General features: G+C 35.4%; 1 protein-coding gene across 9 annotated transcripts in view; it reads right to left on the bottom strand.

Annotated features, from left to right (window-relative positions):
• Window positions 1-17,470, bottom strand: part of PPP3CB (protein phosphatase 3 catalytic subunit beta) — a 48,012-nt gene that overhangs the window by 26,254 nt on the left and 4,288 nt on the right. For 8 of the 9 annotated variants that reach the window (XM_067710565.1, XM_067710568.1, XM_067710566.1 and 5 more), the window contains exons 2-8: window positions 7,582-7,782; window positions 6,758-6,882; window positions 3,139-3,250; window positions 1,189-1,334; window positions 785-924; window positions 604-681; window positions 404-498 (exon numbers count right to left, since the gene is read on the bottom strand). In XM_067710565.1, coding sequence (XP_067566666.1) covers window positions 404-498; window positions 604-681; window positions 785-924; window positions 1,189-1,334; window positions 3,139-3,250; window positions 6,758-6,882; window positions 7,582-7,782 — 897 coding nt within the window. The remainder of the gene's footprint in view (window positions 1-403; window positions 499-603; window positions 682-784; window positions 925-1,188; window positions 1,335-3,138; window positions 3,251-6,757; window positions 6,883-7,581; window positions 7,783-17,470) is intronic. The other variant, XM_067710562.1, reaches the window with a different exon arrangement.

Here is a 17,470-nt window from a genome sequence, read left to right as displayed (position 1 = left end):
GACATGATAAACAACTATGCGGTACAAATACATGAAATGGTCAAAGCAGCAACAGCAGCTTTATGCAAACAAGAAAACATTCTCTTGACTATAAGGGGGAAGATTTAAGAAAGAGGAGTTTGAGAAAATCATGTTTATTTTTGCTTGACGTAGTTACCTCAGAACATTCTTTCACAAGGCAGCTTTTGTGAATGACAAGTTGTGGACTGGTTACATATGACTTAAGTTTCACATTTTGGATTTTTATTTCTTGCCCTCTCCCCTCCCTTATATCTTATACTTTTTTATAATAAGATTTGGATAGTTACAGTTTCAAACAATACCCCTTTTCTATTATATTTTCAAAAAAAAGTCAATTTATATATTAAGTTGTTTAACAATTTTTTTATCAACAACATCTTACCTTTATTATTGTAGACATCTAAGTAATTAGGTGCCGAAAAAATTGTTATTAATGAAGGGAACCCTGTAGTTTGACTTTTTCTGTACATTCTATAGCTGCAAAACAAATAGCTTAATATGCATCGTAAAGCATCAATCATGGTTACTAAGTTTGATTTGTATATAAGGTGTTAATTTGGGTCAGGGAAACAGAATTCTTACCCTGCATCTTGAGCTTCATGAGCTCTAATAATCGATAACAAATTATTGTTTTGCAAAAATTCACACACTGCTGGATAGCTGTGGGGAAAAAGAGTAAATTAAGTAAAATAATGACTTTCTATATGAAGCATATGCTATTTTAACAACTACAATGTGATTAAACTTGGATTTTTTTCCTTACTTATAAAAATAAGAACATCCTCGAACTGTATTGTGACTAAAATGTTCCTGTGATTTTTCATTTCCAAAATCTTCAGAAGGATCAGACCATAGCAAGTCACACATTGGTCCAAATGCAGGTGGCTCTTTGAATCTATCTAACTGTGAAAGAAGAAAAGAAATAAAGAACAGAAATAACTTGTCAAAAAGTGAGAATGGAATGGACATAGGAAAGTGGTACCAACTTTAAATATTGTCCATACTACATTGTTCTGAATGGTTAGAAGATATTTCCATAAAATATCAGTATATTAATTTTTACCATTACCTAATCTTGGCAGTGAAGAGAGGTTTGAAGCTTCTAGTCTCTATCCAACAAAATACTATAAATAGGAATCAACTCTTGGAACTAAAATATATACTCACTCTCCTAATATCATCCAGTGTGTGTATTTCTGGTGAAAGTCCACCATGAACACAAAGAAATTGTTGGTTTAAAAGTGCAGCAAGAGGCAGGCTATCAAAAGCTTCCATACAAGCTTCATAGACTCTTTCTGAATATTTAATTTTACCTAGAAAAAGAAAAAAATTCAATAATTGAAAACTGCATAACTTGTTGATCATTTTGAAAACATGTGTGTGTGTATACACACGACTATTAAAACCAAGGCAAGAAAATTAAAGATACGGGAAACAGCCAAGTGGCAGCCAGGGGTTCCAACTGGGTAAAGGGGTGAGTTTAAAAAGGCAGCAAGGAGAAATTTAAGGGACAATAAAACTTTTCTATATCATGACTGTAGTGGTAGGCAGCTCTATTCATTTGTCAAAACTCAGAACTAAACACCACAAAGAGTAAATTTTACTGCGTAAAAAAATTTTTTTTAAAAAGGCCAGCATCTTGCCCCATTGAATCAAGAAGGATAAGCAATGTTATTGATCTTGTGAAGACAAAATATGTGCTCTCTCTAAATTTATTTTGTGTATGCAGCAGATAGTCATAAAATGTTACTAAAAATAAATAAGTCAAATCTCTAAAAATAGTTAAACTCTTCACCTTTATAGGCCAAGAAAGGCAAAATTAGAACTAAAAGTTAAAACAGTGTTAATACTTTATTTTATTCTAAGAGTCAGTGACTACTTTGTTGTTATAGGCAAGACTACTATATCACCACAACAAAACTCAAGGTCCATCCAATTAAAAAAAAGATTTTATTCATATGTTGCAGGAGCAGAGGCTTTCCTTTAGCCTACAATGAACACTTAAAATGGGCAGTGAAGCAAGAAGCCAATATAACACAAGAAAGACTCTACCAAACTAAACTCTCATCTACTTTTAAGTAGATATCATACACATTCTCTTGCTCCTTTATACTTTTAAATGCCTGCATATTTTATGTTTTGGGTGGGATTTTGGCGGCCCGCTTGTTCCTTATCTAAGGGAAAAAAAGAACTTAGTTCCTACTTCACTTTTTAATATTGTAACATTCAAATACGAGAAAATCTATATCCAGCAAGCAGAGGTTATAAACTGATAGTCTGCTGACAGATCTGTTTTCCAACACTGTGGTTTAATAAAAATTTTAATTTGAATGCTTTTAGGTCAAGCATGCACTTCCCAGGTCTCATCTTATATTCTTTAGGTTACCCACCTGATCCTTGAAGTTATATGAGCTTGCCACCTCTGCCATTATCCATCACTATATCGATCTTTATTGAATCATGTTTTGAGCCTCAATAATTCTGAAGTTATTTCTAATTTTAAATCTTAACTCTAAGACTTAATACAGCCATGAATATTAACAAGTACACAGCTATGAGGTGTGAAAAAAGGTCAAACACTGCTCCATACCATATGGTTGCTTATAGCTATTAGATTACCACAGCCATAATAATTTAAGAGAGAAATGGGGTAAACATTGTAGGTTATGACATTCCATTCATTAATAGTGTGTTTAAAACAATCTGCATAATTAAAAAATAAGTAAAACAATCTGCAATGATGATTAATCTGCTAAGAATTTTCATGGGAATGCCTCAATATTGATGGAGAGAAATCTCCAACGCAACCTTTCTTTTCTTTTGGTTTATATTCATCCTGTTAGAAAAAATAATTCTAACGTTAAAACTACATACAGAGCTCAAAACTGTTCCTAGGTACATATGTAAAAATCAAACTTAATAGGAAATACTGAAATGAAAACATCTGAATAAAATTAAACACTAGAGATCACTAGACAATCTTCCTCAAAGCTTGACACATTCGGACACAAAATCTGTTCTTACATGTTGCACTGTAAAAATCGTCAAACTCTTACTACCGACATCACTCCAAAAGAATACTGAGGAAGTGAAAATATTTCTCATGGCAGTACTCACATTCCTGCTTAAAGGTAAAATATTCAGTAAGGTGTCTGCATTCATGGTTGCCTCTCAGAAGAAATAATGTGCTTGGGTATAGAATCTTCAGGACCCATAAATATAAGACACACTACAAAAGAAAATGTTTCCAGTGAATTAATCTTATATTTTTGTTTAACTAAGCTGTTTGATCTTTGCTTCTTTTCTTCTAACCCTACTACCCTTACAATCTCTATCACTCTTCATTATCTTTTTATTATCTTTTTCTCTTTGTCCCTTACTAAAACATAAGCTCCATGAAATTAGGGACTTTGTCATCTTATTCACTTCTGATTCTCCACTCTTAGAAAAGCACCTAGCAAATACTAGAAGAGCAATAAATATCTGTTGAATGAATGAGTCAAATAATTTAATTACTTTAGATTTACAAATTGTTTGCTGTAAAAACAATTAGCAGATTGGGCTCCTCCTTAGGTATACCAATAAATAAAACAATAACAATGTCAAAAATAATAGCAGCTAACATTTATTGAGTACTTATAATGTGCCAAGCACTATATAATTAATTCCCCTCCTTTATTCCTCAAACAACCCTACGAAGTATATAATATTATCTCTATTTTACAAATGAGGAAACTGAAGCAAAGAGCTTAAGTAACTTGTCCGAAATCACAAAACCTCTAAGTAATGGAGATAGGATTCTGATCCTCTGATCTTAAACATTATGCCATGTTGCCTAATGAAGAGAATAACCATGCTTTATGTTTACATTGTTGGTTATGAATGTTGCCTTATATAATGTAGGTGCTTATTATGTGAAATGATTCAAAGATAATTCAATTTCTTAATAAAAAGAATATTAAAACAGTACAGCAACTATTTTTCCCTAAATACACCTAACATAAGAAACAGACTCAATCCCACTACTGGGCATATACCCTGAGAAAACCATAATTCAAAAAGAGTCATGCACCACAATGTTCACTGCAGCTCTGTTTACAATAGAAAGGACATGGAAGCAACCTAAGTGTCCACCAACAGATGAATGGATAAAGAAGATATGGCACATATATACAATGGAATATTACTCAGCCATAAAAAGAAACGAAATTGAGTTATTTGTAGTGAGGTGGATGGACCCAGAGTCTGTCATACACAGTGAAGTAAGTCAGAAAGAGAAAAACAAATACCGTATGCTAACCCATATATACGGAATCTAAAAAAAAAAAAATGTTTCTGAAGAACCTAGAGGCAGGAATAAAGGAACCTAGAGACAGGAATAAAGATGCAGACATAGAGAATGGACTTAAGAACACAGGGAGGGGGAAGGGTAAGCTGGGACGAAGTGAGAGAGTGGCATGGACTTATATATACTACCAAATGTAGAATAGCTAGCTAGTGGGAAGCAGCTGCATAGCACAAGGAGCTCAGTGCTTTGTGACCACCTAGAGGGGTGAGATAGGGAGGGTGGGAGGGAGACGCAAGAGGGAGGAGATATGGGGTTATATGTCTAAGTATAGCTGATTCACTTTGTTATAAAGCAGAAACTAACACACCGTTGTATTATACTCCAATAAAGATGTTAAAAAAATAAAATTTAAAAAAATAAAAAAAGAAACAGACTCACATTTTACTTATTTGGTTAAAAAAAAAAAGGAAAGACTATTTCATATGTAAATAAGCTTGGTTTACATAATCATATACAAAAAGAAAAAACAAACTTCATTTATTTATTTTTTTGGCCGTGCTGCTTACGGAATCTTATTTCCCTAACCAGGGATAGAGCCCGGGCCCTTGGCAGTGAAATTGCAGAGTCCTAACCACTGGACTACCAGGGAATTCCCACAAACTTTATTTTAAACAAGTTAAGGTATATGAAATGTGTGACTATTCACATCTTCATTTTATTCACAAGAAAAAAATAATTAAACTGGGGAAATACTTATTAAACACCTGTCCTTTTTCCTTATTCTGATTATTATTTTCCTTTTATAACAATAAAATATATTAACAGTCAGCTACTAAACCCTCTAATACAAAGACATACATACCAACATGCTCAGGTACCAAGTAATCTTCCTAAAATTTTTTATTTTATTGTTTTTGTCAAAGCCCCCAATCAGAATAGAATTTAAAAAAAAAAGCCCCCAATCTTTATATTAAGGAGGGCAATTTTCTAGTTTTCTTGAAGGCTCCAGGGAAGTTTGAGGAGGCTGATGATGAAACTATGAATGGAAAGAGGAACAACTAAGGATAATAAAATTCCCAAGGGAATTTGGGTGGACAGAGCCCTGAGCTCTCTTCCCCACTAAGGATCCTAGCATACCTCAGAAAGGAGGTTGAAAACACTGGAGGAGAATTAAACAACAGTAATCGGCATGGAAATTCACCAGGTAAAGCTTCAGTATCTAGTGGGGGAGATGGTTAAGAGCACAGGCTTAGAGTCAAACTGCCTAGCTCCACCATTTACTAACAATATGACCATGGGCAAGTTATTTAACCTCTCCAAGCCTCAGACTCCTCTATAAAATGGATAAAATAATAGTACTTACCTCATAACTTTGTTGTAAAGATTAATCAATGTGTATTAAGTGCTCAGAATATGCTTGAAACACATTAATGCTAACACACCTATCTATTTGTAGAGCTTCTACCCAACAATTTTACCTGTAAGAATCTGTCCTGTAGAAATAATTGGGCAAGTATATAAAGATGTATAAATATATATATATATATAAAGTATATAAAGATGTATAAATAATATGGCTCACAGAAGCATCACCTATAATGGCAAAAAACTGGGAACACCTTATATGCCTAATAAGAAGTTGATTAAATTGACTGTGACTTGTTTAGTCGATGGAATACAATGCAGCTATTAAAAATGATGCTATAAATTTATAATTATTTACCTGGAATGACATCACAGCATAGGGATTTATGAAAAAAGGAAGTTACAGAACCTTATAATAGGGTTCCATTTTCATTTCAAAAAAGGAAAGAAAGAGATGCATATATTAGAAAATACAAATTGTTCTATATTTATATCTTATTTTAATTTATATAATTAGAAAAGTAAAAGGAGCAAAAAGAACCATCTACTGCTAAGTGATAATCAACAGGTCACTTTAATGTCTCAAGTTTTTTAAAACAAATACTTTCAGAATGCATAAAGATTCTATATGATATATTTGGGTTTTAATTGCTATGGAAGGAGGGATAGAAGTACTAGAGTTTGAGCAATAAACGCACTGTAATATATTTTATTTCATCGGAAAAAATACAATTAATCTTTTTTTGCATGGGTGAATGCCTTTAAGGGCAAGAGAGATAAACAGCATTAGCTCCTTAGGGCCACTAGATAACAGGGCAATAAAGACCCCTTAGTTTGCTTACAATTTCCACTGGGAAAAATGGCAATTATAATTACATTAAGAGTGGCACAAAGAAAATTAAAAGAATAGTTTGAAAGACAGAAGAGGAATAAATAGTAGCTTTACTAAAAACTTTAGAATATGCAGAGGTATTAAAAAGAACCCAATACAGGTAATTTAAGGAACTTATTTTATTAGGAATTAATGGAAATCATCTATGATAACACTTAAAAGCAAATCAAATGACAGTATATGATTATTACCTCTATACTAAAATAACCTCTGTCCACATAATCACCAAGAAAAAGGTATCGTGTATTAGCAGGTGATCCTCCTACTTCAAAAAGTTTCATCAGATCAAAAAATTGGCCATGGATGTCACCACACACTGAAACAAGAAGATTATTAGATATGAAAAAAAAACTCTGAAATAACAAATTTTACTTAAATTCTAATTTATTTTACATAAGAGATAGTGTAAAATTATATCAAGAAAGGTCTAAGAAGGAAGTCATCTATGAGGAGTCATGATAGGGATGATGTGTATACAAGTGTTCATGTGCTCAAGATCTAGAACGAGATATAACAAAAGTAATGAAATTTGTAGTCAGTGACAAAATTTTCATCGAACTTTATAAAGCTCCTCTTTAGGAAGCCAAGCATGCATGTCTTAGGATGACAAAATTATAATGGTGGCAGTAAAATCTCCATTCTAACTCCATACTTTCTGTTGACCTGTAAATGATCACTTTTGGTATCTGATACAGCATTGAGGTATTTGCCCCTAATGACTGAAAACAAAGTAAATAAGTATTTGTTGAATCAAATTCAGTGATGGCCAACACAACTAATGAAACCTTCACAAAAGCATACTAGACTAACTTCTGCACTCAGATTATTTAGGATCATGTTTATTCATTGAAAACAGGCAAAAACTTTAAAAAGAAAATAATCTGGAAATTCAAGATAATGTCCATGTAATATTAATTTAGTATACAATATGAATGAAGAAGAAACAGCTTTATATTTAGGTAAGTAAATAATGCTGCAGTAAAAAAAACAATATCCAAAACATAAATAAGTGTACCTGTAATTGGAGCCTCTACTTCTATCATGGTTTTCTCTCTCCGAAGAATGGCAGCACCCTCATTGATAATTCTAAGTGCAATTTCTTCATCTACCCGACCTTCTTTTACTAAGTGGTTCTTCAAAACATCAACCCTGGGTATCCCATCCATATCAAAAACTTCTTCAGATGTCAAGCGATGCGTTGGGGGGAAAGGGACAGCTGCAATTTTTTTTAATTAATAAAAAATAAATCACTATTAATATATTAACATAAAAACTAATCAATGGATCTAGGTAAATAAGAGTAAAAACTGAAAAGCTGAAGTTTTGCTTCTTCATTTACTGGATGGGGTATTAATTTTTTAAAAGCTTTTTTTAAAAAAAGAGTAATCAAACTATACTTCCTTATTAATTATATATAATAACAGAAGAATTATTAGAGAAATAAACTGTCTCACAAAATTAAAAGTTCTTTCAGGATAACTAAAGCTTTTTTCTTTAAGCAAAAACATTTTTTGGTAGAATTCTCAAAACATACATTCTTCATCTTAAATGAAGTACAATAAATATAATTTAATACCACATAGGCATGAATAGAAAGAAATCCCAAATATAAGGTGATCTACCAACTTCCTATTAAAAATATATAAAACAATGCCTGCTAGCCAACTTGAATAGAAACTTCTAGGGATATAGATTAAAACAGCCAAATGCTTATTGATGGAATTTAAATTAATTCAGATGCACATATAGATTTGAAATAACATTAATAAATCACGATAATTTTGAAATACTGCTTTTTCTCTTACCTTCATGTTTCATAAAATACTTTCATTCAAAATCTTTACAAATTTTTGACATCAGTGTATTCCTTATCACTGGATTCATTTTTTGAGTCATCTAGCATACTTTTCAAAAGCAAATCATCCTCACTCCCATTTAAGTTGTTTGAGATACAGCACTTTTTAAATACATATTCAATGCTATCACTGCAAATTTATCCTAAGCCACAATTTCCATTTGTCTAACTACTGAAAGAGTTGGCCTTTTTACTCCTGTAGCATATATTTACGATTTCCACAAGTAATTACCAACTGTATTGTTTTAAACTGATATTTGCTTTTTTCTATTCGTAAGAATTTAATCATAATAAGAAACGCCAGATGAAAAAACAAAAGACAAACTGATTTCAACCTAAAGCTCTAAATCCATTGTCATTGAATAATCCAGTCACTTATTCTTACTTATAATGTTAAAATCAATATTTTTCTCTCACGCCTGTGATTCATTTCTCATGACTGTATTACCATTCTCTTTAAACATTATTGTCTTTAAACATTATTGTCTTTAAACATTATTATCTTCTTCATATACTGGGAATTTTCAACAAAAAATAGTACAATGATTTTTGTCTTCACTATAATTGAAAATACTTTGCTCCTGTTCAAATGAAATGAGATTTAAAATACTGAATTTAAACTGATATTTGTTAAATGGAATGGAAAACGTGAAGGTCCATTTTCAATGGTATCTACCACAATTTTGAGGTCATATACCTAGGAAAAGTTACTACATATCTGTTAAAATTTTTTATTCCTTCTTTACTGAATCCAACAAATGACCTCTTTATGCATTCAAAATCAGCTTGGATTGAAGTAGTTTTAGGCCCTTTACCAAACAGTACTTTGCTTTTCAAAATAAAGAAAGCAAGAGGGCTTCCCTAGTGGCGCAGTGGTTAAGAATCTCCCTGCCAATGAAGGGGACACGGGCTCGAGCCCTGGTCCGGGAAGATCCCACATGCCCCAGAGCAGCTAAGCCTGTGAGCCACAACTACTGAGCCTGCGCTCTAGAGCCTGCGAGCAATAGCTACTGAAGCCCGCACACCTAGAGCCCGTGCTCCGCAACAAGAAGCCCACGCACCGTAACAAAAGAGTAGCCCCCACTCGCTGCAACTAGAGAAAACCGGCGCCCAGCAACAAAGACCCAACTCGGCCAAATAAATAAATAAATAAATATATATATAGATATATATATTTTAAAAAAAAGAAAGCAAGAGAGAAATTTATAGTAAGAATTTAGTCTACCTATAGACTCAAATGTAAGGCAGATCTCTCTTTTCTGAAATAAAATTTTTAAAGAAAAAAGTCACTTTATATTTGGGCATACAGTACATACTATTTTCTTGATGTTTCAGGGCCATCACTGGGATCATCAATTATTATGCAGAAGACTGGAAAAGTATAGGACAAACTGTTTCTTCACAGTACAACTTAAAAAAACTAAAAGCAGGGGGCTGGGTTAGAATTACATCAATTACCTAAGAAGAGTAAATAACCACATTCTCATAGGAGGAAAAAAAGTTAGGAAGAACTCAGTTCTTATAAGTGAGATAAGAACTAAGGCAGAGGGATATCAACCATTTCTAAAAGACTTTGAAATCATCAATCCCTGTTGCTTTCATCTTTTTTGATACTTAGTAAAACAAAACTTGAACTTGCATTTCCCCCCCTTCTTTAGAACACATCTATTCCCATTACTTTTTACTGCATCTAGAATAAGACATTAAAATACATTTTGTTCCCCCAAATACAGTATGTCAGATTCCAAAAAAATAAAAACCTTTCTTAACGTACATTCTTCTCCAACCAAAGATTAAACAAACCATCATACTATATGCTATAACCAAATTTGCCCCTAACAGTAAACCAATTGTTTAAAGACTACAAAATTTAGGTTGAGCGTCCGCCTGCCCATGCAGGGGACACGGGTTCGTGCCCCGGTCCGGGAAGATCCCACACGCCGTGGCGGCGAGGCCCGTGAGCCATGGCTGCTGAGCCTGTGCTCCGCAACGGGAGAGGCCCGCGTACCGCAAAAAAAAAAAAAAAAAAAAAAAAACCTACAAAATTTAACAATTACTAAATAAAAGTTACTTCTGGGACATCATGAAAATGAAAAGTTTAAATATCTCTTAAATACAAATTTCTGAGATCAAGATGGGGTCATATTTTTCTCATCAGGCCAAGAGAATTTTTCCTCTACTTAGGAAAAAAGATACTGTTTAAAATGTTGCATTCTAGATTATGCATACTTCCTAATAATCAACAACATAAGTCAACTAACAGGTGAATTCTGTTCAAAATACAGAACTTCCTAAAAACCCATCTGGGAGACAATCTCTCTCTGCCCCACTCAGCCAGTCGCCTGTGCTACTGCATGTTTTCATGCACATTGCGAATGCCCCACTGCAAGTCACACTGAGCTATTATTGCTCCTCTTTAACCAAGAGTCAGAATGTCTTTATTCATCTGGGGAAAAAAAGTATAAACTGCCTCCAGACCTATGTTTTCTACTTCTTTTTCAATTCAAGGCATACTTTTAAATTTCAACACCAGTTGGTATACTTTTTAAGGAATGGGTACAGGTTGAGGGGTGAAGAAATGCCACCATAGGTAAAAGTAGACGAAAAATTGTTGTTCTAACAACACAACACTGATAGTGGAGAACAGAGAGTTTCAAAAGAATGTTTTAATATGTCAGTAAATAAGAAAATAAGAGGCAAAGGCATTGTGCTCTTTGGCAGCTGGAGAAAGGAGCCATAGCAGGTGATCTAACTAAGCAAAAGAAAACTAACCAAATAGAATTTGGCCTAACAGGAAATTAATTACTGACCCTGTTGGTCAATAGAGGGTTAAATTTTTTTCATCAAAAATTAATATTCTCAGCTACTACCATCAACTCCTAAGGTACTTTAAAGCATTTCCATTTAAGTTCAGGTTTTAAATGATTGGGTTTTTTTGGGGTTTTTTTTTGCGGTACGCGGGCCTCTCACTGTTGTGGCCTCTCCCGTTGCAGAGCACAGGCTCTGGACACGCAGGCTCAGTGGCCATGGCTCACGGGCCCAGCCGCTCCACGGCATGTGGGATCTTCCCGGACCGGGGCATGAACCCGTGTTCCCTGCATCAGCAGGCGGACTCTCAACCACTGCGCCACCAGGGAAGCCCTAAATGGTTTTTCACATTTCTAATTCATCTTCAGCCAACTATTCCTGTTTTTCTAGGGTTTTCATCCTATATATTTTTTTCTCCTTATTTTCAGAGTATTTTTCCAACTCTTCTATGTTTGAGATAGGGAAAAACCAGTACATAAAATGTATGTAAATATAATGTGAATGGTCAATAACTGAAATGGGTAAAATGGAGGATTAGCTTGAACAACCTAAAGAGCTATAAAATCATAAAATCACCAAGTTTCCAACACTAGAAAACTTGATTTGGTAATATTCACTTTAACCAAACTGTTCTGTTGAAAAATTTCCTTTAACACAAATTTTGGCATGAAGGTCATATCTGTATAGTAATCAATAACCTTCACAAGCTATTTTAATTCAGATTTAATATATGGTGGCTGATAGACAAGGCCTCAAAAAATTTAATGTAGGAAGTTGAAAAAATAAACCAGGGACACAGACTGATCAAGGATGGGGGAAGAGCAGAGATCTTATTTTTTCTACTAATGGTAAGAAATCCTGGGACTTAACTAATCCTGTTGCCCAACTCTAAGCAAAGGCTGCAGACTATTAGCCCCGTGAGGCCTCTAACACCAACTGGGGTGCAGCCTGTGCCACCTAAAAACTACTCCAAAGTATCATTCAGATGTCTGTGCTGCTCACCATTGCCATTACTGGCAACTGTCCAAAATAAAGTTCCTCCTGATTTTTTTCTGTGTTTCTTTTGTTCACACCATACCATCCTCAGGCTGTTCTCCTCCCTCCCAATCCTCTTCATTGAGGGCTGCAGAATTCCCATTATAAAAAATTTTTTAAAAATTCACCCTTCTTTCCTGTGTGCACATGCGTGGGCACGCACACACACACATTTTAGCTCTTCACAGAATGCTGTCTTCATCTCTCTAGCTTAATTAAATCTTAGTCCTCCTGAAGGACAACACTTCTGAAACACTTTTTCCAAAGTTGACGATGCTCATTTTTCCACACTCCACTATTTGAGCAGAAAAGGCCACAGTCTTCTTTCAGCTCCCCACTACCACTTCCAACATCATCACTCCCGTGAAGAAGAAAATGCTTCCTCGTTTGAGGTTCATGACTTCTGGCTAGTTTATTTTTGTCCCAGCCATCTACTAAATTTCTGGTCATCTCTCACATGAAACTCAGTTTCCTGGTTCGAAAGCTTTCTCCACTCTAAGCACCACCATCATCAATGTCCATGTGGATGACCTATGTAAACCCAAGAACTGAGAGGTTGGAGCTCCATTCTACTTCAACTCCCCTAGTCTTAGCCATAATTTCTGCTCCAGCTCTGAAATCCTGAATTCTAACCTCTTACTCCATGATCAAAATCTCTAATCCTTTCAGATTCACTCCCTTTTCTTCAACTGTTCTCCAATTATATCAAGAACGTGGACAGCCTCTCCTAATCAACCCCCTTCTGGATACCTTTGCTTGCTGCAATTCTGAAGCTATTCCATCACCTACCCACTTTTTAAACAACATCCTGAATTGTTTAAAGTCCTTTTGTCCTTTTACCCTACTTACAAAACTCCGATTCTTGGATTAGTTAAGTTTCTAAACTTGGATGCTAAGTATAAAATCATCAAAACAAGGCTTCCCTGGTGGCGCAGTGGTTGAGAGTCCGCCTGCCGATGCAGGGGACACGGGTTCGTGCCCCGGTCCAGGAAGATCCCACATGCCATGGAGAGGCTGGGCCCATGAGCCATGGCCACTGAGCCTGCGCATCCGGAGCCTGTGCTCCACAACAGGAGAGGCCACAACAGTGAGAGGCCCGCGTACCGCAAAAAAAAAAAAAAATCATCAAAACAGCTCAGTGCTACTACAAATTCATGGTCTCCAACTTAGTTGGTCACTAGCACTTGCCATCAATCTATTCAACGTTCTAGTCTGTGCTCTCTCCCATTCTCCTCAGTGGAGATTTCAAATGATCACCTCTTCCTTGAACCCTACACTTAATTTCTCTCTTACTCAGTAGTCAACTTGAATCTTTTTCAGAGAAAATTGAGACCTTCAGACCAAATGTCACTTTTCTGTCCCTCTCCATCCACATCTATGCCAGTATCCACTTTACATTTCTTCCTATCAAGGAAGAGGTATTCCATCCATCCAATACTAAACATTCTACTGTGCTCTGAATCCCACTATCCCAACCTCTTCACTTCAGTTCACCCTTCCCACCCACCCATGCCCCTATTCTGTTTCTTCTGCCTCTGACTCTCCATTGGTTCTTCCCTTTGAGCAGATAAACATACAGCCAGCCCTCCACAACCACAGGCTTTCCTGTGCAGATTCAACCAACCACGGATAGAAAATATTTAAAAAATAAAGTTCCAGAAAGTTCCAAAAAGCAAAACTTGCATTTGCCTCTCTGGCAACTATTCACATGGCATTTACATTGTATTAGGTATTATAAGTAATTTAGAGATGATTTAAAGTAAATGTGAGGATATAGGTAGGTTATATGCAAATACTAAAACATTTTACATAAAGGACTTGAGCATCCACAGATTTTGGAATGGGGAGGGGTATCCTGGAACCAAATACCCACAGATACCGAGGGGAGACTGTACTAAAGTCTCTATGATCTTAAAAACAACCCCAACAAGTAATTCTCCCTTACTTCTCATCCCTGTTTTTACCATATATATCCCTTATTTTACAACTAAGCTTCTTGAAAGAGTAATCTACAGGGAATAGCTTCATTTTATCACTTTTTTGTCTACTTTCCTCAATCCACATTTATCTGGCTTCTGCTCTATTCCTTCACCTTATATCTCTCTCCTCTCTTGGGTTCTTGAACTCACTCACCTGGTTCTTCTCTTAATTCTCTGGTCATACCTGATCAGCCTATTTCATGAACTTCTAGTCCTTTTTCTGGTCCTAGGACAGTGTGACCTAGGATTCTGTCCTTGGCCCTCATATCACACTCCTCTCATTCATAACTATGGCTTCAACTAAAATCTATATTTTGTGGACTCCCAAATATATTATTCAGTCCAGACCCTGCCCCTAACTAAACTCCAAATCCTTATTAAACTATCAAATATCTTCATTTGGATGTTCCATAAGTATCTTAAACTTAATATGTCCAAAACTTAATGTCCTCTAAACTATCACCAATATAGCTACTCATCTGGAAATTATCCTAGAAGCCTTTTTCTTCCTCGCCCTAACATGGTCAATAGGTCCTAAATAATTCTCTGATCTGGTTTTGTCCCTTTGGTCCTGGGACACTGAATAAGGACTTTTTTTTTTTCTAAAATTACTAAAATCTTTTCAATTTTGCCCATGCTTCACAATAACTCAGAATACTTTTTAAAATTCAAATCTCAACATCCTCCTGTTTCAAGACTGGCTTCATCATATAAAATCCAAATTGTGTCTCTTAACATACCATATGAGATCCCTTGTAATCTGACCCTTCCCTACATTTCCAACCCTCATCTTTTGCCACTAACTCACATTCCGGACACATCCTATACTTCAGATATTTAATCTTCATTTTTAAAGTTACATCACTTAAAAAAAATCTCTGTACTTTGCACGCCCTATTATTTGGGGGTACACTAGTCCCACCTTTTGCCTAACTTCTCCTTGTCCTTAAACCTCATTTCAGTGTTCCAATTCTTGAAAACGTTTCCTGTTCCCAGGCTAGGTTAATGGTGCCCCCTCCTTGTGGTCCCATGGCAAAGCATTTGATGCACACCTACATCATGGCACTTATCAATTGTACTGTAAGTATCTTGTCTCCCCCTCAAGTTTATGAGCTCCTTGAAGGCGAGGGAGCTGTCTTTCATCTCTACATACCTAGTGATTTGAACATGTATACTAATGTCTACTGAATTAATGATACATTAGTTACAGTTTCTAAATTACTTATCTTACACTAATTTATGTAGCAATGACAATATATTTATAGTACTTTATTTACAGTTTACAAACTGCTTTCACAGACATAACGTTATGATTCTCAGAGACATCCTGTGAGTTCAGTAGGGCAAGTTTTATCTCAATTGCACAAATAGGATAACACGTTCAGATAAGTTAATGGCTCTCTCAAGGTGTTTCAACTAGTAAGGGGTAGAGCCATGATTGAAGCTGAGTTCTTCAGAATGCTACTCCAGTACTACCTGTCTTATACCAACACAATGACAATGCTCTTCTGACTAAAAGAGTCATCAAAACTCTCCTCTTCACCAAGAACGGTATAACCCCTTCAGATGCCACAGGTAGAAGCATGCTCTAAAGAAAGATTTCAGCAGATCCTACAACACTGTCTTCAAAATTTCCAGGTATCCCTTGGATTCCTTTTAATGTGTGGTGGTTCTTTGAACACAATAACCTTCCCTCAAAATCTGGTTCCCCTTCCTGGCTTATTTTTGTTATGGTATCATCATTCTCTGTTACTCTGACTTAAAATTTTGGTGTCATTGTTCTCTTTCTGGACTCCAAGTCCTACCGATTCTTCAAATTCTCTTTTTTTTTTTTTAACACCTCCATTGCTGCAATGGAGGTGTTCAAGTTCTTATTACTTTGTGTACGAGAAAACTCTAACTAAAATCTCTACTTTCCCTCCCCTTTTTTGTACAAAGCATAGGTAGATAAATCTACCCCAAAATTTGGGGTGGTTTCTTAAGGACTAAAGAATAAAGGGAACAACAGCCTGAAACTTATTTTCAAAGTCTTTCTTAACCATTCCCAGTATCTTCCATGTCACTCCAATCTCTTCTGCTTTCAACTACCAATGCTCAAACAATCACTAAAGCAAAATTAGTCTGATTACTGTTTTCTCAAAAAGGTTTGCTCTTCCACCTGTTTCATTCCCACACCCAGTCACTGATCCAATATATCTACTTTCTAATATTACTCAGAATTTGTGTCATATCTGGTTTTTCTCCTTCTCTTAATTCATACTGTGGTCATTCTGCACTTGGACTACTCCATTAATCTTCTGACATCCTGATTTAAGCCTCTCCCATTATAATATTTCATTCTACACAATATCACGTTAGCTTTCAAAAACCAAAATACTGGGTCATTCCTTTACTTTAAAACCTTCAATAATAATAATGGTGATGGCTATCATTAGTTGAGTACTTACCACGTGTCAGGCCAGGCACTGCGGTACAAATTTTATATGAATTGTCTCTATTAATCCTTCAAAAATCCCATATTATTAACTCTATTTTGCAGATGAGAAAATTGAGGGTTGGTGATATTAAGTATCTTGTCCTCAGTGAAAAGGTTAAAGTAGAACTAGGTTCAAACCCAGGCAGTCTGACTCCAGAGGCTTAATCATCCAGTGTTCTTAATTATCCAGAGGCTATACTGCTTAGCTTAAGTTTCAGATCCTCAACTTGGTGTACAAAAAATCCTTTCCAACTTCATCTCCTGCTTGCCAAGAACTTCACACAATACTGTCACATATTTCATGCTTTTTTCTAACTCCATGCCTTTCTGCTGCTGTTTTCTCTACCAGAAAATATTTTCTCTAACCCAGCCCTACCTTCTATCTGAAGAAATTCTACTCATCCTTTAAGGCTCCGCTCAAAACATAATCCTTTCAGTAAAGTTTCCCTCCAATTAAGACAGTTAATTCCTTTTTTACAGCTCCAACAGCACTTTGTATCTAATTCATTATATTATTTATTTGCAATAATGTCTCCCCCACCAGACTGCCTCCAAGAGAATCTATCTTACTTATTTCAATTCTGTATCCCTAATGCCTAGTATTATGTCTGGTACAAAGCACATACTCGATAAATGTTGCACAAATAAATGGTCCCAATCTTTTGCTTATTTGAATCTTACCCATTCTTCAAGACCTCTTTCCTCCTATACAAACCCTTGCTAGACCACTCCAGTCCAGAATCATCACTAC

Source organism: Pseudorca crassidens, chromosome 16 (assembly GCF_039906515.1).
Source record: "Pseudorca crassidens isolate mPseCra1 chromosome 16, mPseCra1.hap1, whole genome shotgun sequence".
In the NCBI taxonomy this organism is placed as follows: Eukaryota; Metazoa; Chordata; class Mammalia; order Artiodactyla; family Delphinidae; genus Pseudorca; species Pseudorca crassidens.
The sequence above is the reverse complement of the archived record's forward strand: the minus strand, read 5'-3'. Positions and strand labels throughout refer to the sequence as shown.